General features: G+C 41.8%; 1 protein-coding gene and 1 pseudogene across 2 annotated transcripts in view; both read right to left on the reverse strand.

The window, feature by feature from the left end:
• Positions 1–20,254, reverse strand: part of SIK2 (salt inducible kinase 2) — a 117,786-nt gene extending 97,532 nt beyond the window's left edge. For both annotated transcript variants that reach the window (XM_056107580.1, XM_056107581.1), the window contains exons 1-3: positions 19,991–20,254; positions 5,074–5,190; positions 1,587–1,650 (exon numbers count right to left, since the gene is read on the reverse strand). In XM_056107580.1, coding sequence (XP_055963555.1) covers positions 1,587–1,650; positions 5,074–5,190; positions 19,991–20,125 — 316 coding nt within the window. In that variant the 5' untranslated portion in view covers positions 20,126–20,254. The remainder of the gene's footprint in view (positions 1–1,586; positions 1,651–5,073; positions 5,191–19,990) is intronic.
• Positions 20,255–25,718: 5,464 nt separating this feature from the next.
• On the reverse strand, positions 25,719–26,571 carry LOC130016949 (PRELI domain containing protein 3A-like; annotated as a pseudogene).
• Between the last annotated feature and the right edge of the window lie 248 nt (positions 26,572–26,819).

The following is a 26,819-nucleotide window of genomic DNA, read 5'->3' on the forward strand; positions in this document are numbered from 1 at the left end:
TTTTGCTTCAAAGCCCATACCACTCCAGTCCAGAGCCAGTTAAGGAGTTTCTAGTTACAACAAATATCTAAAGAATTTCGGGGTTAGAGAGATCGTGCAGCAGGTAAGCTGTTTGTCTTGCACTAGGCAGACCAGTTTCACCCCCTGGCACTTCATATGGTTCCCTGAACACCACCAAGAAGTGATCCCTGAGCACAAGCCAGGAGTAAGCCCTGAGCACCGGGAGGTGTGGCACCAAAACCAACCCTTACTCCCAAATAATTGAAATAAACTCAGCAAGGAATAGCTTAATAAAGAAAAACAATATGAGGAAACACCAGCTATCTTTAAAATACGATTAGAAAATTATCCAATCAGAATGAGTTATTTAAAATTCAACTGTAAATAACAGCACTGGAGCACTGTCCTCCTATTGTTCATGGAATTGCTCGAGTGGGCCCAGTAACGCGTCCATTGTGAGACTTGTTGTTACTGTGTTTGGCATATCGAATACATTACGGGTAGCTTGCCAGGCTTTGCCGTGCTCTCCGAGAGGGGCAGAGGAATGGATCCTGGGTCGGCTGGGTCGGCCGCGTATAAGGCAAACGCCCTACCTGCTGTGCTAAAACTATAGACAAGTATATATAATTCTTTCTCCAAAATCAAAATGTGACACTGAACATCACTCAAAGGAGTGATCTTCACGGGACAAAGAAAAAATGAGGAGTAATCTGTGAATGTTTCTAGCTTCTGAGATACTGCAAAGGGGTTCAAAGAAACTTGAGTAAGTTAGATTTCTTAATTTTGGTAATAGTTTCACAGACTGTTGTGTGTATATGTGTGTGTGTGTGTGTGTGTGTGTAAGAGAGAGAGAGAGAGAGAGAGAGAAGAAAATTTATTCAACTGTCCACATTACACACATGTCATTTATTTTGTTAAATTATTCCACAATAAAGCTGTATAGAAATTAATCTGACTTAAATTTAACTTAAAAACCAAAACCGTTAGACTGCCTACATTGGTTAGGCTTCAAACAGAAAAATAAAATAGGAAAAAGCAAAGACTCTGAAAATATGTCTAGGTTTTAAAGGATTAGAATGGATCATAGAGACCAAATAGTGAAGTACTTTCTGTTAGAGATAAAGGAATTGGATCCCAGAGGTTTAGCGTCTGCCTGAGATCTTCCATTATAGTTAACAGCCCACAATACTATCAGATCCACAACGACAGAACTGTGTTATTTAGATGACTCCATATCCCAATACCTAATGGAATTCCTGAGACATAATCCAAGTTCCATAAATATTTGTTGACCCTGGAGAGAAGGTGAAAAGGAGAGAAAAAACTCCCTTGCAGTATGATTGAAAGTTCCTTATACCTTTAATTCTCTTGTTTCTTTAATATGAAAGAATAAAACACTAATTTTCTTTTGTTGCTGTTGTTGTTTTTCTTTCTTTTCTTTGTTTTTTGAAACACTACATAATTATACTGTGTATTTTAATTCTTTATGTCAAACTTACAACACATAAACAAGCTCCCCCCAACTCTAGAAAACCCTTCATTCATGAAAATTCATATTTTCATTTAAAAAAAAGTTAGAGACTTACCAAAAATTTCTCCATTTTTGGCATATTCTGTCACAAGATACAGCATACTTTTGGTCTCCATTACCTGTTGATAAATAGTCCCATATCAGTGTCAGAGGAAAAGGCAGCACAATATCCTATGGTGTTATTTAAAGTCAAAATCATTGAGAGAGGCGAGCACTGTGGGAGCTTCTTGCTGGACCCCAGCAGCCCCATACTGCTAGGCCAGCACTGATCAGACAGCCTCTCAGTCTGGGAGTGGCCCTGGGGGCCTGAGCCCTGCTTAGGGGGCTCCTGTAAGGAAAATGAGCCAAAGAATTGATGTGATGAACAGTTCAGAAGCTGGTTATGTTTCCAAGACTCGTGACAACTTTTTACTTTGCATTCTGGTATTAGGGATGGAACCCAGAACCTCACACGTAAGAGGCAAGCACACACCCTATCACTGAGCGACAGCTTCAGTCACAACAATACACTTGCTAATTATTTTTGCATGCAGACTAATTTTATTAAAAAAAAAAATCTAGAGCTATGCTCTTCCAAGTGGGATTCACAGACCTCAGCAGCAAGAGCATTGCCCAGGCGACCGTCTGAAGTGATGAATCTCACCCCAGACTTTCTAAAAACAGAATTTGCGTTTTAACAAAATCTCCAGGTGACTTTTTTGCGCATCAAGTTTGAGAAATACTAATATCTTATTATTTAGTCACAGGAAAAACTCCTGTTAATAGAGTTTTAAGATTAACTTGGGAAAAGAAACAAAACAAACCAAAACACTCTCAAAACATAACAATCTCACTGACTTTTCCGGCTCTGTGTTATCATGTAGTCTTATTAAAATAGAGAATAATACATTAGAGGTCAGTTTATCAGGTCTGCAGGATAGTTACTCTGACACAATGTAGTGTTCCTCCCACTCTACTTTAAAATTGTTAACAAATATTGCAACTTAAAAACAGTGTTCAAAGGCTGTTCTTTACAATTCTATTAAATTATCCTTTTATTTGGGCCTGAGGAGCGATAGTACAGAGGGTAGGGCATTTGCCTTGCACGCGGCCGACCCCACCGACACAGGTTCGATTCCTCCGACCCTCTTGGAGAGCCAGGCAAGCTACTGAGAGTATCTCGCCCTCACAGCAAAGCCTGGCAAGCTACCTGTGATGTATTTGATATGCTAAACACAGTAACAAGTGTCACAATGGAGACGTTACTGGGCCCACTTGAGCAAATCGATGAACAATGGTAGGACAGTCACTGTCACAGTCCTCCCGTTGTTACTATGTTTGGCATATTGAGATACTCTCGGTAGCTTGCCCTACCGGGCTCTCCAATCCTTTTATTTAAGTAAGTTTAAAGGAGGTGTGTTATTGTCACAAACTTGATCTTTCAATCTACTCTAAAGTCTACTTATAATAGGAAATGAATTCACTAATTAAATGACTGAATTTCAGACTGCTTCTTTGTAATATGTCCTTCTACACCAGTACATGTTAATCTCAAGTTTAAGTGCCATGTACTGAAAAGGCTGAAACTAAGTTTCTTCTAACACATAGTTCTAGTATCATCCCTATCAGGCTAGAAATCTAAGAATTACTTATAACTTGGGACAAGTTAAAAAGTCAATTAGTTTCTAAGATGATTTCTAAACTGTGGATTCTTGATAATGATTACATAAAAAGTAAAATCTTATTGTTTAATCTCAAAAAAGTCAATTAATTTAACCGATTAATTCAAATGAAGACAAAATTATGATATGAAATATGGGTGTGCCCTCAGTTTGACTCTGTTTCATGAGATTTTTTGCTTTTGGGTAAACTCCTCTCAAGGGTTATGCTTGGGGGTCACCTCCTGGCAGTGTTTTTGGGACCATATGATGTTTTTGGGAATCAAATCTTGGGCTTCCAAATGCAAAGCACGTTCTCAGTCCTTTGAGCCATTTCCCTGGCCTCTCCTCAGATATTTCAAAAGGATGATGTTTAGTTTCTTATGATTATCCTCTTTAAATATTGTACAGAAAAAGAAAAAGCCTAAACAGAAAGCTACACTGATAAAAATTTGACCTTAGCGGTCCTCTGGAGTTCTGGAACTTAAGGAATTATTTTGAGTGGAACAACACAGTTAGTAACTGTATTAGCACTACTGTAGCTAATGATAATGTTAATGTTCTTCAATGATCTCCATTGTTTTCAAATTGCAAATATCTATAAAAAGCTGTTAAGCCTATACATGTAATATGTGCATGTATATATGTACATATGTTTTTATATACAAAGACACAAATAACATTCTTATACCACCATATATATTCTGCTTAATATAAAATGCACAGGAGAAGATAAATACGAATATTTTTTATTACAAGGTTTCTATGGAAATAAAAAGGTCCTTAGCTATAAACTGTCTGGTGTGGTATAAATATATTCCTACAATCATTGCTGATTTTAAACTACTAATGTGATTAATTGTTTGGCAAAACTTCTGAAAATGTAATAGTCGTGAGTCAGTACAGGCAGAGTCTAGCATACCAGGGTGACAAATCATACTCACAGATCAAAGTCATAGGCCAGTAGACTGAAATATTTGAATTTAAAAAGTTTTCAAAATAAAAGTATGATTAACAGTTTTGTGTCTCAATAAAAATGGTTAAAAATTTGTTTTCAAAATAAATTTCTCTAATACAAAAATTCTACATATTAATGAATAAAAATGTGAAAGAAAACTTTGGTACTACATAATCATTCAAGCATGAATTAGTTTTTAAAAACCTGAGACAGTCTTCCATTTAAAAAACAGCTTATCCTTAAAATATAGTTTACGAAATTGTGTCTAATTATAGTTGATATTTTAAAAAGTAGTTGATTTCTTTTATTTGATAAAATAACCCAAAACATAATATTTGGCTCTGACTATTGAAAAATGCAAGTAACATATTACTTTAGCTTTTGTATTTCATAAAGCATAAAATGATTCAGTTTTAAATAAGTAAAACCCCGTTAAAGGCAGAGTCGTCAAAACTTAGCTGGGCATCATAAATTTACAACTGCAAACTTTTTAATGAAATAGTTTACAGTTTGTAAAACGACTTAAAATTACATTACTAGTATTTTTTATTTCCAAATTTTTAAGTATGGGAAATGAAAATATTCACTGTAATTAAAGCATATAATTATCCTTTTTCAGGCATTGCTCGAGTAAGTAAAGTAAAGTAAAGGCCCTCCCGTTGATCGTCGATTTGCTCGAGCGGGCCCAGTAACGTCTCCATTGGAGACTTTGTTGTTACTGTGTCTGGCATATCGAATACTCTCGGTAGCTTGCCGGGCTCTCGGAGAGGGGCGGAGGAATCGAACTCGGGTCGGCCATGTTGGCCGCGTGCAAGGCGAACGCCCTACCCGCTGTGCTATCGCTCCAGCTTTCAGGCATTAAGAAAAACTAATATGAGAGAAAGATGATGATGCCAAATAAAACATTAAATGTGAGAAGCATGGAAAGGCGTGGTGCCAAATCCTACCTGATAAAGTTTGATTATATGAGGATGGTCTAACAACTTCATTATTTGTACTTCTCGGTAGATTTTCTCAAGGTTCACTGCATCCAGCTGAGATTTATCTATGATTTTTATCGCCACCTGCATCCCAAACACAAATAAATATAATTATCACTTTTCTTTCCCATTTAAGAATTATTTTTTAATAAATGACACTTAAGATGGGTAAGACAATGAAGAGAACTGACTTAAATGCAGTGCTCATTCACTCTGCAAATATTTCTCACACCTCTATTGCAAAGGGGCACTGTGGTGGATTTTGTCTGGGAGTGTTACCAGTGTACTATGAAGAATAACCCTGTCAAGTGACTTTAATGAAAAACAGTTTCCTTCCAGTACTTCTGGAATGCTCTTTTACTCCATTTATATCCAAAGAAATAAAATCTTAGTGGTTTCAACTAGTTATCTACTAGTTATCTTCCATTGTAATGTACTATAAACAAAAGATCAGACAAGTTGGAGATTGTTTCTGTTACACTGAAATAAAATTGTTCCTAGAAAAGTTAGTGAAGGTCCTAGAGAATAGACATACCCTATTCTGAGAAGAAAAAAAAAGGCTAAATAAAAAGTCATAAAACCCTTCCACATTAAAAAATACATTTTGATTTTGAAAAAAATTGAATAGCTCTAATGCTACAAAATTTTCTTTTCTTTTTCTTCTTTGTGAGGGTTTGGGACCACATCTGGAGGTACTTAGGGCTTATTCCTGGCTCTGCACTCAGGGATCACTCCTGCAGGGCTCAGATGATAATGTTGTTTTGGGGATTGAACCAGGGTAAATTATGTATGACACAAGAACCCTACCCATTGTACTATTTTTTCAGCTCCAAATTTTATTTTCTTAAATGTTAGTTTATTATCCTCCAGTTGTTCATCGATTTGCTTGAGCGGGCCCAGTAACATCTCCATTGTGAGACTTGTTGTTACTGTGTTTGGCATATCGAATACGTCACGGGGAGCTTGCCAGGCTTTGCCGTGCTGGAGCCCAGCTGGAGCGGTAGCACAGCCGTCGGGCATTTGCCTTGCACACAGCCAACGTGGCTGACCCAAGTTCGATTCCTTCGCCCCTCTCGGAGAGCCCAGCAAGCTACTGAGAGTATCTCGCCCGCCCGGCAAAGCCTGGCATGCTCCCCGTGACGTATTCGATATGTCAAACACAGTAACAACAAGTCTCACGATGGAGATGTTACTGGGCCTGCTCGAGCAAATCGATGAACAACAGGAGGACCGTGACCGTTACTTTATTATAATAATAAAATGTGGCCTCTTCCTGTAATAATTGACTAGGCACCCGAAACCATTTCTAAGGTTAGTATTTTGAAACAATTACATCTGAAGGTGACTTAGGTAATCAGAAATCATTCATGCAACAAAAAGATTTTTAAAAAATTAATATAAATTTGGTTGAGAAATAAGGTATTTTAGATAACTGGAAACTACTGTTTTTTTTTTATCGTTTTCAGCTTTTTTTTTTTTTTTAGAACCACATCCAGCAGTGCTCAGAGCTTAATCCTGACTCTACACTCAAGGTTCACTCCTCAGGGGACCATTTGGGGTGCTAGGGATTGGACCCAGGTTGGCCACCTATAAGGCAAGTACCCTACCCGCTGTACTATTACTCGAGTCCTACCTTCTTCTCATATGGCCAATATGTTCTTTACTGTTACCCCTTAAAAATCTCTTGTTAAGTTTATTTCTTACTTTTCCGATTTCTAATTTGCTATCCATAGCTTGTTTCCTGAATTGAAATAACTGTAACTGTAACCCGTAGAAGACCTCAAGTTTCTCCGGAGAAATCATATTACTAACTATAATGCATACAATTAAGTCCACTGCTTAAAAAGAATATGTGCTATGTGGTCAGTAAAGTACAAAGGTTTTGTGATAGCTATTTTTAATATGTTTGGGAGTAATTTTTACATTTCTATCAACAAAATGTTCAATAATGCAAAAGATGCTAAACTTTGCTAGATTAAGTAAGCTAATTAAATACTCACTCGCTGTTAAAAATATTACTGAACAACCTCAAACCTAAAAATATTTAATGTGTTCCCCACCTCCCTACTACAGACTACAACAATGCCCATTATTATCCATTACTTTGTTACTTATTATCAGTTATTTGTTACTTTGTCTAATAATTGCCAGATAAAAATGTAAGTGTATACTTGAATTTCCTCAGTATTACCTAGGGAGATAACAGGAGTTTCACAGAGTAAACATTTTGAAGAAAATTTATGTCCTACAATTTCTGGAGTTTGTCTAGATACATGATCTTTTCACCAACAAGAAGCTTTCACAGGGGCTGGAGCTATAGCACAGTGGGCAGGGAGTTTGCCTTGCAAGCGGCTGACCCGGGTTCAATTCCCAGCATCCCATATGGTCCCCTGAGCATCAACAGGAGCAATTCCTGAGTGCAGACCCAGGAGTAACCCCTGTGCATCGCGGGTGTGACCCAAAAAGCTGAAAAAAAAAAAAAAGCTTTTTCAATAAAATGGCTCTCGACCATGTAAAAAGAAAACCATCCAAGAGAAAATAATCCTGTTTTTAAAAATTTCAATGTGAATAACTAAGAAAATTTTAGTATAAGCTTATCTTGAATATAATATTTAACATTAAAGAAAAAGTTTGGATACTAAATACCAATTAAAGCGATTGCTTTAAATACTAATTAAAGCAACAGCTATTGCTTTAATTGGTATTTCCTCTATTATACTCTGTTGGAGTCTTGCTAACAATGAAAAAATGAAAAATATATAAATTACTACGTCAGTCTTTTAAAATAGTCATAATCCACATTATTTAACTTTTTTTCAAACAAGAAATTTCACAAATCGCAAAATATAATTCCTTGATTTTTTTTTTCTTTTTCTTTTTTTCCTCTTTCTAGGGGTGGGGAGTAATGGTTTGAGGTCACACCCGGCAGTGCTCAGGGGTTACTCCTGGCTCTGTGCTTGGGAATGACTTCTGGCAGTGCTTGGGGCACCATATCGGATGCTGAGACTTGAACCTGGGCCGGCCATGTACAAGAAGAAAAGCAATCTCCCTGCTGTACTACTGCTCAGGCTCCAATCCTTGATTTTCTTTTGGGAAACAGACCATGTCATATTTTATTTCACATATACTAGGTACCCAGGTCTTCAACCACAGTTCCACAGATTGGTGCCGGGCTGCAGGGGTAGAAAGTTTGGAAACTACCAGTCTCCCATACCTTGGTTAGAACTGCATGTCTGTGGACACTACTACTGCACAGGTATTGATCCACAGATTTAACAAGGTTGAAGAATGCTGTACAGTAAATGTATGTACAGTGTATAAACATGCACACACATATGTAGTACATACATTTCACAAGTCTGTTTACTTATATCTTCACACTATTATCTCTTACTGTGAAGCTGCTATAAGAAGATTATGAAAAGGCACTAAAAAAGCCAGCATAGCTTGCTTGTTATAAACAGGGTTAATTTGGCTGCTGTAACATGTAGATCCCCCAAATACGACTCAGAGACAATGGAAGTTTTTTTTCCTGCTCATGGAGCAAATGTGAATGGGTGAAGCCAGTGAGTAGGTGGGCCTCCCTTTCAGGCCAGACAGCAGAGGAGAAAGCTCTGAGGAGCCCATGAAAGGTTTTATGGGCCATGTCTGGTATCGCCCCACATTATTTTGTGGTCACTCCACTACTTAGAATTTGGTTTGTGACCATACCTAATGTCAGGAAGGCCAAGAAATCATTTGTTGGAGGCTCAGGAAGAAGAAATGAAATTGTTGCTATCTGGCTTATAAACAATCTCTACCATACTCCATACTCTTGCAGGTAATTTCTTTTCCTTTTTTTTTTTTTTTTTTTTGTTGTGGTTCCCAAGCAATGCGTAGAGGCCCAACGGGTGACTGTGGTTAACACTCAGCTGACTCAGAAGCCAAGGAGGGGTGCTGCTCAGCCCTGTAGAACCAGAACACGGCCACACTGGTGCTGCAGGGGGCTGTGGGACTGGGTATGTGCTCAGGGCTAAGCTCAGGCCATGTGCTGCCAGGGACAGAACCTAGGTTGTGCCCATGTATGCCCTAACCCCTGTACTATTTCCTAGGTCTCTCTTCCAGGTAATTTCTTAACAATGGGACTCTTTACCAATATTTCTTGGCAAAACAATAATGGGGATAATTATATTGGCTTTCACAACTACTGTTTTTTTTTTAAAGGGCGTTTCCCCTCCCCCCCCCCCCCTCCAGTGTTCAGGAGCCATCAGGTTGCACCTAGATTTTGCTGAGATGGAAGAGGGCAGGGTATTCAGACCATGCTGGGGGGTGAGTTTGGGGCCCTGCTCATGCTAAGCATGTGCTCCACCACTTGAACTATTTCTCTGGCCGCAGCTACATAGCACTTAATTTAATAAGATATTCAAATGTATTTCATCTTACCTAAAGGGCCCTGTATCTCAAATTTGTGCGGTAATTGGGGAGACCAGTCTGCATTAAAGAATCAAAGAATCTAAGGTTTCAAGAGGTGTTACATAATCTACATAGATTCCAAAAGCCCAAGTGAATTAATGGGGAAAATTGCAAGCCTTCTAACACCAAGTTCAGTCATTTCATGATCTCAAATAGCCTGTTATTCACACATTTATTAAACACATGTTGTATACCTGAAATTATGTCTGCCATACAAAAATTAATGAAGTTCATTTCCTACCTTCAAAGTCTGTGAGAACAAAGGGAGCACATTTTGGAAAGCAAACTTTATCCACCAAAAAATATGCATCTTGGAATTTTTCCAATAATGTATTTCTCCACTTTACAAAAGTGTTGTGTTCTAATATTTCACTTTAAAGGAAACTAGAAATTTCTAGATTTCTAAGAACTTAATCTCTGTATTACTTTCTTAGGTCTAAACACTGTACGATGAACAAAACCCCCAGAGCCGTAACAAGGGAGACTATTAACAAAATTGTCTAATAACTAAAGCAAGGGACCCTATTAACTAAAGGACCCTATTAACTATTTTCTATTATTGTCAATCTAAATTATACAACACTGTGATTCCTAATAAGACATGCATTCTCTTTTAAAATATCATTTTATGAGGGTAGAAAATTGATATTCCTTCTACTAGGGAACAGGTTTGCAATACAATTTTGGAAGGCATGGTGGATATAATAGAATGCCTGCCATTTAAATTCCATGTAAAGGAGCAACGCTGAATATTTCATTTCAAGAACAGAAAAATGCGGATTAAAATAATAAAATACCATTTTCACCTATTATATTCACTAAGATAACAAGGAGTCAAATCTTCTGAACTAGGGTGCAATTACATGGTCACTTTTATATATTTCTGGGATAAATATAGTCTTTTTTCTGTAAGATTTTGGTGTCCTTGGGTTAGGGATATACGTACACGGATTTATGCACAAAGGATATGAAGGCTTAGGCTTGATCTCTGGCAAAGCATGGCCTTAGTAACAAGTATAGCTCTGGTGATTTTCAGCAGGACTAAGGAGCCCCTGCCAGCACCGCCCCCCACACCCTACTGCAAGGGAGCAAAACCATAAATAATAGTAACTTAAAAAAACCTGGTACTCTTTATCAAGAACCTTAAAAATCATCCATTCTGGACTACGAAGAAGTGGTATGTGTATATATATTTATATATAATGTATGTATATGTGTGTACACACACACACACACACACACACACACACAATGGAATACTATGCAGCTGCAAGGAAAGATGAAGTCACAATTTGCAGCAACCTGACTGGAACTGGAAGATAAATCATGTTGAGTGAAGTAAGCCAGAAGGACAAACAGGATGACTGCACTTATCAGTGGCATATAGAATAACTGGATGAGGAAACAGAATGTAGTAAAGTGGGGGAGTGCCAAGATCAGCCTTGACCCCAGAGTACAGGAGGAAAACTGTGAAGGAAAGAAATCAAGAGTGAGGGAGGAAGAAGAGGAGGAGGAATAAAGGGAGAACGGAGGTGAGCGGCCTCAGTTACACTGGTGCTGTGGGAGAGTGGCATAGCCATATATTCGAAACACAGACTCAACAACACTGAAAACATGAGATCCAAACTACCACTGCAGAACTGAAATGTGCACGGTCAGGTGGCAGGTGGTGGGGGAGGGCGGTGAGAGGGAGCATGGGAACACAGGTGGAGGGAAGAGACACTGGCGGTGGAATTGGTGTTGAAACATTCTATGCCTAAAACCCAGCTATAAATAATTCTGTAAATCATGGTTCTTTGACTAAACTTAAAAAATGTTAAATCATCCATTGTATTTAGTCCAAGAATTTTATTTCTGAGTAATTACTGAAGAAATAATTTGCAGACTGATGTGTAAATATATGCAAGAATGGCATTCATAAATAATGGAAATTATTTATTAATAATTTCCCCTAAATTATTTAATTTAGTAATATATGAACTACTGTAAGTTTACATTATGACTATTACACAACTATTATTAAACTAGTTTCTTCTAATAAAAGATGGAGAAATGCTTAGGTTAAAATATTAAATGAAAGGGTTCCCAGTTTTGATCCCCGGCACTACAAACCAATTAAAAAAATCAGTATATAAATATAGCCAACATAAAGCATTAAAAAAAATTAGAAAAATTATGATACAAATACAAAAATATCACGAGGCAAAAAATATCAGTCTTTTCCCTGAATTATACTTTGCTATGGTAATTTTAATGAGCAAAATTTACTGTTTAATAAAAAAGTACGGTGAAATCCAGCTATATTTATATATTAATTTCTTAATCTGTAAAATATTAGTCATTTATTTTCTAAATGACCTCTAAAGTGACAAGATTTAAATATCAAGATTTAAGATTACATAGAAATGTTTATAACTGTGTTAAGCAAAAAATGTTATTTTACATTGGTATAACGTATCTATGTAAAACATATTAGTACTGTGCACTTAGCAATTATGCCACTGAAGCTCCTAAAACAAAAATCTAGAAGACAAGGAATTAAACATAGAAAGGAGAGCTTTTTAGAACACTGAAACTAACATTAGGCTGATAACATAAAAGGAATTTTCCATTTTTAAAATAAAACTTAATATTATTTAGAAAAACTCATTTCACTTGTCATAAAAATATTAATCTCATGGACCTAAAGCAATTACAGGTACAAAAGTGGCTTTAGGGGACTTTAAAAGGAAATTCTATAATAAGAGCCATTCTTCCTGTAACAAATCAGAGACTAGTATGTTGGCTGTCTGAGGCAATATTTGCTTTAGTGCTACTTACCACTGATACCCTTACTCAAACTGCTTTCTTGACATGCCAAGGAGCATTATTGTTAGCACACAATTAGAAATTTAAATTCAACTTTTTAAGCTGATACATAAAATTACGGTGGAATCAAATACCACTCTATCATTTGACTCATAAGTTGTAACATGACTGGAGTGGTCTACAGTAAAAGAATTTCTGACAGCAGTCAGCAGTAAAACTAAGAGTTCTCTGGTTATCTTTAAAGGATAACTGTACCTTCTATCTAGTTTTAAAATGAGGGTCTGTTCTGCCTTTCCCCCCCGCTGGTAGCAAGGTGGCCGCCACCTCAGAGCTTACTGGAAAGCCAGGTATGAGCCGGCAGTGACGGGGCAACTGCAGTCTCATGGGAAGGGGGACGGTACCGGCTTGTCCTTCACTCCCTGCCGAGGTCCTGAGCTGCCCCCCACGAGCGGCTCTCCGGCACAGCCATAACACCAGACACACAGAAACCAATCTCTAAATTATCTGGCTCTTTGCAGAAATCCAAAATTGCGTGGCCGCATTATATGATTTTCATAAGCAGCTACAGAAAACAAAGTATTTCACAATGCCTTTTCAGCAATTCTAAATGTTGCGGGCGGGGGGGGGGGGGGCGGGGGGGAACTCTAAACAATAATGGCGCATCTTTTGTCGAAATAATGAATGTAATCAATGTAGAGAAGAGTTAAGTAGAAATCATCTGCCTCACAGGCATTGGGTGGGGTGGGTGGGGGGTATATTGGGGTTAATAAATAAAACTAGGGGGGAAAAAAAGTAAGGTGGAGTTCATGCCCAATTCAATCAGCTAATCAGTGGCTGAATAAATAGCAGTACTCCTACATTAAAAAAAAAAATGAGGGGCTGGAAGGTCACTCAGCAATTCTTGCACGTATAAGACCCCTGGGTTCAATCCCTGGGCTGCAATTGTGTGTGTGTGTGTGTGTGTGTGTGTGTGTGTGTGTGTGTGTGTGTGTGTATGTTTGGGCCAAACCCAGTGCTTAGAGTTTTCTTCTGGCTCTGTACTCCGGCATCGCCCCTGCTGGTGCTCAGGGGACCATATCATAATGGGTGCCAGGGATTGAGTCTGGGTGAGCTGTGTACAAGGCAAGCACCCTGACTACTACCCATAGTTTCTTGGAGTACCAGGTAGTGCCCAGGATTGAATACGGGTTCTCTGATACAAAACATGCACTCTAGTCCTTTGAGCTACCTCCCTGATCTTGAACTGACAATTCTTAAGACTTTAAAGAAGCAATTAAAACTAATCTTTCCAAAAGGAAAAGATAAACAAAAAAGACAACCCAATTTAAAAAATAGGTCAGAGAACCGAAAAAGCAAGTCACACATAAAAAAGGGCCACTGGTCATCGTATAACATGGTGTCATTAAGCTAATCAAAGAAATGCAAATTAAAGTAAAAACACTATTTTTCCTAACAAACTGGGGGAAATACATGAATAACAGTCCTGGTAAACATATGCATTAATTCTTGTGTAATTTATAGGTACTCTTTTCTAGATAAATTTGGCATTTCAGTCTATCATATATGGATATAAGGATAAGTATCTTTATTTTTATTAATTTTCCTACTTGACCCAGAAATTCATTGGTGGGATTACCTTAATGAAATAATCAAAGAGGTATAAGACCATATGGGATGCTGGGAATTGAACCCAGGTTGGCCACAAGCAAGTCAATACCCACTGTGCTATTGCTCCAGCCCCCAGGGTATAATTTAAAAAAAAAAAAGAATTTTGTATGAGAAACAGCAAGAGAGAAAGAATAAAATGTTCAATAATAGGAAACTGATTAAACAAAATGTAGATGATAACAGGATACCTTTATTTTTTAGACAGCTTTTCTTTTAAAATATTAATATACTATAAGTAAATGACAGAGCATATAGAAAAATAACATTAACTTTTATTACATATATATATAAGATATATGTGGGTAACTAAGAAGATATGAAGGAGATACTAACAATGGTTCTCCCATGGTCTGGATGTATAACTAAGAATGTTTGTTTTCTTCTTGGAGTTTTTAAAACCACAATAAATATGCATATTTTTTGCAACTGGGAAAACAGAAATAGCATGTTGACTTTAAAGGACTTAAATTTTAGCATAATTTTTCAGTTGAACTCATTCACAAGCCATCTCCTAATCTTTTAAAAATACTTAAACAATTTTTAAAACAAAAGAGTTTTTGATGAATTACCCAAATATAACTATAATGATCTCAACTGGAATACAAGGGATATTTTCTCCATAAATGTTCCATATAAAGAAACTTTTTTCATATAATAACTTTTATTTCAAAAGTATGAAGATGAAAGGTAGAAGAGGCAACAGGTACATTAAAGAGGAAAGACTTCTGGAATCCATTTGACCCTAAGGCAGTAAATCTGCTGTCAGCAATGGGCCATAAATCAAATATCATCATGTGAATCCAAGAATGGACGTCAGTTTCAGTTATTTCCAAATAAGTGTTTTCTTAACTGCCTAAGCTGAGATAGAATTTCCCAGAGGAATTAAAATCAGATGCACTAAACTGTTAAAATTACATATTTCTAGAGCATGTAAAATTTTACACAATTCTTACTTTGTACATATGCATTTCCCTAAAAGTATAACCACTCTGAACAATATTTAGCAGAATAATTTGCAAAATATTACTTGTTTGAGGGTTCCAAGAACTATTTCTAATAACCACTTATTGTCCATAGCAAAAACAATTTTTATTTTAATACACAAAGATCATAGAAATATGAGTGATTAAATTTGGAAACAAGTCCTTTTGTTGCTGATTCTTGAAATCTGGAATACTTCAGTACAAAGATTAATAGCAAGAGAAGTCTTTTTTAAAGTTCTAATTACTTGTTCTTTATTCAAATCCTTTATAACACATCAGTTTTATTGAGAAATTATGCATTAAAAAACCCATATTTACTTAAAGTTTACAATCCAACAAGTTTGGTAACCGCATTCACCCAAGATCACACCACCACAACCAAGGTTCACATTAACATTTGCCACCCACTAAAGATTCCTCATGCCTCTGCAGTAATTCCTCATTCATTCCTAGCCCAGATGAACTACTATAGGGGACGATTTTTTCATTCGTAGAAATGAGATATCACTTGCAAATTGCTTTTCCAAGAGAAGTCTTAAATTTTCCAGGCAAAATATAAAATTCAAATGTATCAAACAATCAGTTCTCCTTTTCAGCAAACACTGTATGCTGTATGACTTTTCCTTTCCCTAAAAATGCAATTTTAGTACTTCAGTTTGGAAAGCTTAAAAAAAAAAACCTACATTTTAGGGTAGAAGTTCAGATGTCATCCGTAAATTGAAAGTCCCCAAATGCTCCTGGTTTTTCAGTGAACAAAAAACAGTTTTCAAATGTCCTCATTTTATTTTTTTCTTTTTGGGTCACACCTAGTGATGCCCAGGGGTTACTCCTGGCTCTGCACTGAGGAATTACTACTGGCGGTGCTTGGGGGACCATATGGGATGCTGGGAATCAAACCTGGGTCGGCTGCATGCAAGGCAAGCGCCCTACCCGCTGTGCTATCACTCCAGCCCCATAATTTCAGTTTTTCATTCCAGGTTTCTTAAAGATAAGTATGTAGCCCAGCACCTGCCATTTGAGTAGGTAATTTTTAGAACCTCTATGAAGTTTGTGTTTTTGTTTTGGGGCCACACCTTACAATGATCAGGGCTTCCCCCTGCTCTGTGCTTAAGAAACACTCTATAACTCTTACATATGGTACCAGGGTTCTAACCTGACTCCACCACATGCAAGGAAAACACCTCAAAGATAGTTTATGAAGATACAGATAAACAAAATGCTTATGCTATAAAGATTAATGGGAAAAAAAGATACAATTTATGTAAGTATATCAATGTGATCTCATCTATGGAAAAATCCATTAAGAAGACTAGAGGGATATATGACATAGGGCTATAAATGACTTAGCCCTTTTGGTGGAAGAATTATTATTATGATTTTTTTTTGGTGTGTGTTGCCAGGGTTTTCTTTGTACACTAACTCCTCTTCTTTATATGTCCTATATTATGACTATATATTTTTAAGAGAAAACAAAACATATCTGAGAGCATAATGGCTTTTCTGGAATTTTATTTAGCAAAACCCAAACCAGTCATACAATTAGATAAAAGGAAACAGTTCCTTACTAGTATAGTATTAATAAAACACTTCTCAAGGACACTCCCTTCATAGCAAACTAGCAACCAGTACTGCCGAAAATAGTTTTGACAGTCTAAATGCTATTATTCTTTCCCCATTATGCTAATTTTTATAAAATTAGCTACTTTAATTCATAACCACAAACCAATACTACAAAGCTTTTATGAGTTTTATATTAGGAAGCTGGATTCTACCACCACCTGCCTTCTCTTTTGTGTGCAAAATTTACATAGAAATCTACTGAAGAATACTGCTTTGGATGACGATGTAAATATAGTCCTTAAACAATGTTTAGCTATTTGATAGACCAAAATGAAGGTCCCTTTGTCTACTAACTCTTTTTCCCTAAAAGGCAGTTTTGGATTTTCCAAGCTTAGTCAAAACACACCAAGTTTCAGTGATACAAAACAAGAGATGAAAAAGAGTCAATTTAAAAAAAAAGGAGGGTCCAATTGTTCATCATAAATGTCTAAACTAAGCCCTGAAATTTGCCTTTGGTTCAAACTTGGGGCAGGGGAGGTGGAGAGAGACCTGTAATGGAAATCTAAAGTGATGTTAAATAAAAGTTTAGTTTTGGTAGCCATCTTTTAGTATATGAGGTAGTCTTATTCAGCAAAGACACAGATATTTATTCAGTTAATTAAGATAACAAACACCCCTTTAAAATCTCAACTAATAGGCGCTAAAACAATAGTAGAGCTGGGAAGGCTCTTGCCTTACACACAGCAAACCCAGGTTCAGTTCCCAATACCGGTATAGTCCCTGGGCCCTGCCAGCAATGATCTCTGAGCACAAAGCCAAGAGTAAGCCCGGAGCATCGCTAGGTGTGGTCCCCAAACCAAAATGTCCCAACAATAGTCTAGTTTTAAAAACAATGGTGTCTGCATGCTAAACAACTCTTAATATGTATTACAAATAAGAGTTCACAAAGAAAAAGCTCGAGATCAACAGGAAATTTTGGTCCTGCTGATAACTTTGTTATTTTTCTCACCATCCTCAATTTAAAATATCCTATTACACCAAGTTAGTACAAATCACCTATCTTAAATTCAGTTTCTTCTAGTGTTAAGGACATCTTGAGAAAAACCCAGGGGAGATGTGATCTATGAACTAAAAAGTTAGCTTTTAAGTCATTTTGTACACAAAAACTACACACACTAATTTAGGATCTGAGTGCTTTTCCATGATCTGACCTATGCCTTCAATTACAAACGCATTGATCTCACTCCCTCTTCCTAGCCAAAAACCATGAAACTACTCCACAGTGCCCCCTAGCTCTACAAGATTTGTTAGTTTCAGGGGACACAGTTTGAACTGTCAACCTCTAAGCTGTCACTAGCAGTTCCACTTAAGCAGTTTTAAATGGATGCTTAATTTAACCTAAAAGTAACAAGGGACTTACTTAAATCTTGCAACTAATACTGATAAGAAAAGATGATGAAAAAAATACTATGGACATAGGGGCTGGGAATCAAATAACAAAATAATTGTAAAGTTTGGAGGAAGTTCCCTGCAATGCACAACTTGTTTGATGTTTAGACGGTCACTAAGCAAGTAATAAGAAAACACATAAAAAATGCCTTATCTTCATGTAATTTAAAGGGGAAATGGCATGGCATTAGGTCATGGTTCTTTTGGAGGAATGGAACCAGTTTCCTTCTTCATTTTAAAAATGCTGGGGTCAGATTAAACTATGCAAATATTTAGTAATCTCACTATAGTCACATTATTTTTCAGTTCGTCAACTTAAATCTCCAACACTGGGAAATCTGCATAAGGAAAAGCTGTAACCTTGGTCTTGATGCAGAAGGAAAGAAAGAAAGAAAGAAAGAAAGAAAGAAAGAAAGAGAGAGAGAAAGAGAGAGAGAAAGGAAAAGAAAGAAAGGAAGGAAGGAAAGAAAGTCAGATTTGGCCAGCCTCGGGATCAGCACGGGCCGACCAAAAGTGAAGATGTCACAAAGACACTGCCCCTTCCTTTGCAAATGGATTCCCTCACGTTAAGGCAAACTTCTAAGAGCAACAGTTTCAGAAACAGATAAAAAAAAAAAATCACCCCCATTTTCAGTAGCCATTCAGGGAGAAATAAGTCCTACTTTATTCCACCTTCAAACTCATTCCACTTTCTCACTAATCAGGAGAAAAACGGAATAGGAAGAAAACGGAAAGAGCATGAAAAAAGGATGAAGCTGCAGGCTGGAACTACAATAAGGCAGAAGTGAGTGCGTCAAAAAGCAAGCAAACAAGCAGCAACAACAAAAAAAAATTCTCAAGGCTTATTCTAAAAGAATGCTTTTGCTTCTACCGTCCCGTCCCGTCCCGACCCAGTGCCCCCATCCAAACCCCACACCCCCAGCCCAAAGTATTTCATTTGCACCTCTTAAAATAGAGACCCCGAGGAGAGCAGCTTGAGGCTGGGGAAGCAAGGCGGCGAAGGGGGGGATAGGGGGGCGGGAAGGGGGAGATCTAGGTAGGAAAGACGTGAGAAAATATGTGCGGTGCATTAGAATGTGCAATTGGGGAGGGGGAGGTGGGGGCGTGCGGGGTTCGCCGGCAGGAAGCCAGGGATGAGGTCTCTAAGAGTAGGGAAGCAAAATCTGCCGCGGTTTCTTCGGGAGCGCGTCCTCCGAGCCAGATAAGGCACACCTGGTCCAGGGGACAACCCGGGGCTCAAGAAAAGACCCGGGCACCGGCGGTGCCTACGCACCGCTGACCATCTAAAACCGGCCCTTTTGTCTGCAGTTCTTTAGGTGGGTACGTCTCAAGCAGGAGGACCAGGGCTCGCCTGACACCGAATCAGGGGCGCTGCGGGGCGAAAGGGGATGGCGGGTGCGGGGCGGCGCAAGAAGAGATGGGCGCGGGGTCGGCGCGGGTGTTCTCGCCCCCCGGGGCGCCGGGGTCAACGGGGCCCACGCAGTGCCCCAGCCCGCGCGCTTCCTCGGGGTCGGCGACGTCTCGCCACCCCGCAGCCCCGCAGCCCCGCAGCCCCGCGACTTCCCCTCCCACCCCACCCCCCGCCGAAAGCGGACAGACGCGGACAGACGCGGAACTTGGGCTCCCCGAGCCCAGGCCACCCGGCGGGTCACGGCCCGGGTGGGAGGCGCGGGGCGGAATTCCGCGCGGCCGCCGCCGCCGCCGCCGGGGGCGGCGCAGGGAAGGCAGAGCCCCGGCGGGTTTCCAACCGGACGACACTCGGTGCCGGGGGACCCGGCGCCCTCCCCGCCCGGCGCCGCGACCCCTCTCGGGGCGCACCGCCGCCGGGCCTCTCGCCCCGGAATCCTGCCCCCCCCCAACCTCTCGGGTCCTGCCTGCGCCCCCCTCCCAACCCCCCTACTCGGCCAACAGCTCCTCTCCCGACTCCCTCGCCCGGGACGCTCCCGCCAAGCCCCGGGCCGCACCTCCGTCTTGGTGATCCGGTGCCGCCCCAGCTTCACCACGGCGAAGTTGCCCTTGCCCAGGGTGCCCTCGATGTCGTAGAACCCCACCCGGACCGGCCCGCGCTGCAAGTGCCTCGGGCCATCCGCCATGACCATGCTGGGCCCCGCTGCTAGGCACGGCGGACTGGAGCGCGGGCGGGCGGGCGGCGCGGCTCGGCGCGGGCGACGACGACCGCTCCGCTGGCTCCCGGGCTCAGTCCCTCCGGCTCCCAGGGCCCAGCCAGGCGCGCGCCGCCGCTGACGCGCACCGACGTCAGGGGGCCGGGGCCGGGGGGGGGGGGGGGCGGGCGGGGGGGCGGGGGCGGGGCCGGGCCTCGATTGGTCACCATGGCGACCGGAGCCCCGCCGACGTCGGCGGAGGGCGGGGGAGGTGGGCGGGGCCTGGACGGCGCGTTCCTTCCGGGCTCCGGCGCCCTCTTGTTCTCCTCACCCTTTCGCCCCGGCCGCGGGCGGGGTGGGGGCGGGGTCGCCGCCGGGCCCGCCTCGCTCGACTCGGGCGGCCGAGGCAGCCGAAGGGCAAGAGCGAGCCCTGGTGGGCGGAGCGGAGGGGTGCAGCGCAGGGGAGCCCCGGCGCTCCGTCTTCTCCTCCGCCCCCCCCACCCCGCCCCGCGCGGAGCTTCCCGCCAAAACCTCTCACCTGGGACTGGGAGCGCGCGCGCGCGCGCCCCCACCCCGTGTGGCCTGAGAGCCGAGCCGCGCCCCGGGCAACGCCTCGCTGCGCGCAGGCTCCTTGCTTTGTATTTCCCCCCCCATCGTGTTTCTCTAGAAGTCGCCCCACATTTGTTTGGATGTCTCTGAGGAATCATGCCCACAGCGACACGGTCTTGTGGAGCCCCTCAGGATGGGTAGTCCGCTGTGAAGGGGCCCCAGAGATGCTGCAGCCGGGCACCCGAGCCTCGAACGGGCGTCAGAGCCTCGAATGCACCCAGGCACGTGGTCGCTTACCCTGTCAGGGCTTACCCTGAGGAGGGGGGGAGATCCGAGTCCCCAAAGAATTGGTCACCCCGGGGTGGGAGTGGAGGAACAAATAATGAAGAAATATTTACTTAATCCTTAATATTTTTCTTTTTTTGTTGTTGCTTTTGCTTTTTGGGTCATAGCCTGCGATGCTCAGGGGTTACTCCTGGCTCATGCACTCAGGAATTACTCCTGGCGGTGCTGGGGGACCATATGGGTTGCTGGGAATTGAACCCCGGTCAGCCCTGTGCAAAGCAAACGCCCTACCCGCTGTGCTATTACTCCAGCCCCAATCCTTTTCTTTTCTTTTCTTTTCTTTTCTTTTCTTTTCTTTTTTGTAGGTGAGGACTGGAGCACCAAGTCACTCAGGCCAAGCTAGAGTTAGGATGGCAAATCACCACTCTGCTCTGGCCTCTGTGTGGTGCCCCAGAGAAATAGGTATAACTTAATCTTAGTCTTTTGAAAACTATTCACCTCCCAGTCTTCGTGTCTAAATGCCGTTCTTCACGGAAAGAAACCTCAGAGAAATGGCTTTTCAGTGGCTTGGCATTCATGCCTTGCAAGTGTTAGACCATGGGTTCCATCCCTAGCACTGAATGAATCCCCACCCAACACCACCAGGTATAGCATTTATCACCTCCAGCACCTTTGGACTGGAGGAGTACTACATCACTGAATATTGCTGGGAGTGGCCCCTTGTCACCCTTAGCACAGGTTGGGGGCCCACCAAAAGTCCTTAAGACAGAGATGGAACCAGTTTTCTCCTGAGTAAGATTAAGGTTAAGGCCTGTTAAAGCCCTTGGTTCTTTATTTATTTGTGCATTTATTTACGATTTTTTTTCTTTTTAGGTCATACCCGGCAATGCACAGGCTCTGTACTCAGGAATCACTCCTGGCAATGCTCAGAGGACCATATGGGATGCTAGGAATCGAACCCGGGTCGGCTGCGTGCAAGGCAAATGTCCTACCCGCTGTGCTATTTCTCCAAACCTGGTAAGCAATGATCAGAGGCCTCAGTGCCACTTCTGTAAAACGTTAGCCACTCTGACTAAATGGTTCATAACCAGGGCTATGCTGTGCTGTGTGAGTAATGGTGTTGTACCACCCTAGCAGGAGACCACAAGAGTCACCCATTAGTAGGGGTTTGTGGGTCACTAGGAGATTGAATGAGAGCACCCATGAAAGCATGTGTCTTTGACTACTTGACTCCTGTGCTATCTCTTTGGCACTTACCTCCTGGTCCTTTAAAATAACAAGCATTGAAGCCTTTAGCTTCATTGTCATGGAGAATTATACCTATGTTTTTTTTTCTTTTTTAAAACTTTTTAATTTAATCACCAAGAGGGATACAGTTACAAAGCTGTTCAAGATTGGGTTTCATTCACAACGTTCCATTACCTACCCCTCCACCAATGTACATTTCTCACCACCAATGTCCCCAGTATCCCTCCCACCAACTCCTAGCCCTAGCCTGCCCCAATAACATATAACAGGTATCTCTCTCTCTCTCTCTCTCTCTCTCTCTCTCTCTCTCTCTCTCTCTCTCTTTCACACACACACACACACACACACACACACACACACACTCCTTTTGGGCATTATGGTTTGAAATACAGGTACTTAGAGGTTATCTTGTTTGGTCCCTTTACCTACTTTCAGAACACAGTTTTTTTTTTTAATTGAATCATCATGAGATAGTTACAAGCTTTCATGTTTGGGTTACAATCACACAATGATCAAACGCCCATCCCTCCACCAGTGCACATTCCCCACCACTAATATCCCTGGTATACCCCTCCTTTCCCACCCTCCCCCTGACTCCATGGCAGACATTATTCCCCATACTCTCTTTCTACTTTTGGGCATTATGATTTGCAATACAGACACTGAGAGGTTATCATGTTTGGTCCTTTATCTACTTTCTGCACACATCTCCCATCCCGACCGATTCCTCCAGCCATAATTTTCTTAGTGATCCCGTCTCTATTCCAGCTGCCTTCTTCCCTTTGCTCATGAGGCAGGCTTCCAGCTATGGTGCAATCTATCTGTCCCGCAGCACCCAGTTTTCACCCAGAGTGATCATTTCCAGTTATCATTGTCACAGTGGTTCCTTCTCTATCTTAACTGCCTTCTCTTCCATCTCTTGAGGCAGGCTTCACCATGAACCAATATTCCTATTGTCCTTGGGTATTAGTCTAATGCTTTGTTTGTTTTCCCCTATATCACAAATGAGTACATCATTCTGTCTGTCCCTCTCCTTCTGACTCATTTCACTCAGTACCATATTCTTCATGTCCATCCATTTATAAGCGAATTTTATAACTTCATTTTTCTTTAACAGCTGTGTAGTATTCCACTGTGTAGATGTACCATAGTTCCTTTAACCAGTTGGCTATTCTTGGACATTTGGGTTGTTTAGATTTTTCTGGCTACTGTGAATAGTGCTGCAATGATCATAGAAGTGCAGATTGCATTTCTGCTGTGTGTTTTTTGTGTCTCTAGGGTATATTCCCAGAAGTGGTATTACTGGATCACATGGAAGCTCAATTTTTAGTTTTTTGAGAAACACCCATATTGTTTTCCAAAAGGCTGGACCAGTTGACATTCCACCAACAATGAATGAGAGTTCCTTTCTCCCCACATCCGCGCCAGCATTGGTTGTTCTTTTTGATGTAAGCCAGTCTCTGTGGTGTGAAATATCTCATTGTTGTTCTGATTGTATCTCCTTGATCATTAGCAATTTAGAGCATTTTTTTCATGTGCCTTTTGCCATTTTGAATTTCTTCTTTGGAGGAAGTTTCTGTTCATTTCTTCTCCCCATTTTTTGATAGGGTTGATTTTTTTTTTCTTGTGAAGTTTTACCAGTGCCTGATATATCTTGGATATTAATCCCTTATCTGATAGGTATCAAGACAACCATCCTGTTTTTCGTCAATTGCCTCGAGCAGGCCCCAGTAACGTCTCCTTCATCCTAGCCCTGAGATTTTTAAGAAAGTGCTATATTCAAGGCTCTTTAGGAGAATGAGACCCATCATTGTTACTGGTATTTGGCATATTGGGTACGCCACGGCGAGTTTGCCAGACTCTGCCGTGTGGGCAGGTTACATTCGGTAGCCTGCCAGTTTGTCCAAAGTAGGAATGAGATAATAAGATGTCATAATAAGATGTCGCACGGTCACGTGGTGCGGTTCCGGGAGCTGGTTTTTATAGTCTCTGAGTCTTGGCTGTTGATGGGATTACACGGCGCCAGGGGGCCAGTTGGTGGGTGTGACCCCTGCCTACTGGAATTTGGAGGATCTGGGTGGAGGATGCTCAGCCTTGATCGGAGTAGGCTTGGAGATCTCAGCCCCGGGACCCGCTTGCCTTTGTTCCTCTGTCGGTACCTTCGGTGTGTGGAGAGTGGTCTCAACATGCTGGTGGCTGGTCCTTCGGCTGCTGGAGCCCTGGTCGGGGCGGGAAGGAAAGCTCAACCCGCTCCCCTCCAAGGGGCCCCGGCGAGGACAGCCAGGTATTGGATAAATAATTTATACAAGTTATGGATAGGTATTGGATAAATCATTTTTATCCAATAGGTATTGGATAGGTATTGGATAAATACCTATTTATTTACCTTTACCTTTTATTTAGGTATTAGATAAATAATTTTCCCATTCCATGGGCTATCTTTGTATTTTGGTCACTGTTTCATGTGAGGTACAGAAGCTTCTTAGTTTAATGTAGTCCCATTTGTTTATAAAAGAGCAAGAAATGTGAAGTGGAGCAAGGAAAGCTTCTTCAACAAGTGGTGCTGGGAAAAATGGGCCACTACATGAAAAAAAAAAAAAAGAACTCAGACCTCTGTCTAATGCCAGGCACAAAAGTCAGATAAAAAATGGTTTAAAGACTTCAATATGAGATCTGAATCCATAAGTTACATGGAGGAAAATGTAGGCAGAACCCTCCGTGATATTGAAGCTAAAGGCATCTTTAAAGATGAGACATCACTGACCAAGCACAGGCAGACAAATGCAGACATAATTCTAAAAACCCTCTCTCTGTGATTCAACTGAACGTCTGAAGTCAGTGGAAGATCATGAAACCAGTAGGGCAGCTGCAGCCGCAGGCTGAGGCACCACAATAAATGGGCAGTGCTCTGGGGCCCCGAGGTGCCTAGTCTGATCCACTAAATCTCTTGGGCTGATGGCTTGAAATCTGTCATGTTCCCAGCCCTTAGCCATCCTCAGCCCTACCAAGGTCAACCCTGCTCTGGCCCTCTGAACTAGCCACCATTCTGAGATGCCGGGGGAATAACATGCTCTTTTTTTTTTTTTTTTTTTTTTTTTTGCTTTTTGGGGCCACACTCGGCGATGCACAGGGGTTACTCCTGACTCTGCACTCAGGAATTACTCCTGGCAGTGCTGGGGGACCATATGGGATGCTGGGAATTGAACCTGGGTTGGCCACGTGCAGGGCAAACGCCCTACCCGCTGTGCTATTGCTCCAGTCCCAAATGTGGTCTTTGATGGCAGTCAGTGTGAGGGGCACAACACCTACGAAACTTGTATAAACGTTGGACGGTTGCAGAGAGTAAGAAAGCCATCTCCCTTTTCACTATGATGTTGAGGCTTCTGGACAAAGGATCAGTAAATCAATGAATGAAACTGACTTCGAAACAAAACCCTCCCCTACCCCCCAGCCCCCCCACCCCCACAAAAAGAAAAAAAAGTAATGGTAAGCTATAGACTAGATAGAGCAAAATAACTCTTTCCCAGCAACATGCACTAATCAGGAATGCTCCTTGTGACAAACCAAGAGCAGAGCACTGTGCGGGGAGTCCCCACAGTGGGGTTAGGGGACAGGTGACAATTCCCGTGACTTGGCCTCCTAAGGATCCACATCTCCGGTGCTGGGCATCAGACTCTGGTACAGGCCAGGATGGTGAGTCCCTCCAGCTCCACACTGAGGTGGCTGATCACCCACTACAAGGCCTCGCGACCCTTTTTCGCATTGGACGATATCGTGCTGGCCATGAGACTTTCCAGGTAGCTGCCGAGGCTGATTCCAGTCATAAAGGCTGGATGATGGATTTCTGCGTGAGCTTGGTTATTTCTGGATCTTCCGGGTGGGGTGTGTAGACCAGTCTCTCATTCACAGACACCAAGTTTTTTTTTTTTCTTTTTGGGTCACACCCGGCGATGCACAGGAGTTACTCCTGGTTCATGCACTCAGGAATTACTCCTGGTGGTGCTCGGGGGACCATATGGGTTGCTGGGAATCGAACCTAGGTCGGCTGCATGCAAGGCAAACACCCTACCCACTGTGCTATTGCTCCAGCCCCCAGAGACACCAAGTTTTAAGTGTGATATTGGTGGAGCAGAGTTCCATTTTCTTTTCCACTGGATCCACGACAAAATGTTCTTTGATGTATGTCAAAGTCCTGCTGGTCCCCAAAATTGCTCTCAGGAAGCCTTGGCCATCCATGCTCGGCTCCAGCACGTCCACGCCCACATGCAGGGGTTCATGGGGTTCGGGTACTTGGGCAGGGCAGCCTTTATGACCGTGTCCCAGGGGAGCCCGAACACGTGTTCTGAGCTCCAGATCTTCATCGCTGTGGGCCTCCAGGTACTGGCTCACGGCTACAGCTCAGTGCTTCTGCAGCTCCCGCATGGTGCGGAGTGGGCGCGAGGACGTGGGTGGGTGGGGCAGTGGGCCCTATTTTTTTTTTCCCCCTCTGTGTTTCTTATGGATTCAGGTCTGATTTTGTGGTCTTTAGTTTGTCTTTTGTGCAAGGAGTTAGAAACAGGTCTGAGTTCATTTCTTTTTTTTTTTTTCCTGTCTGTGGCCAGTCATTTTT

The sequence above is a fragment of the Sorex fumeus genome, unplaced genomic scaffold (assembly GCF_029834395.1).
Source record: "Sorex fumeus unplaced genomic scaffold, SorFum_2.1 ptg000169l, whole genome shotgun sequence".
In the NCBI taxonomy this organism is placed as follows: domain Eukaryota; kingdom Metazoa; phylum Chordata; class Mammalia; order Eulipotyphla; family Soricidae; genus Sorex; species Sorex fumeus.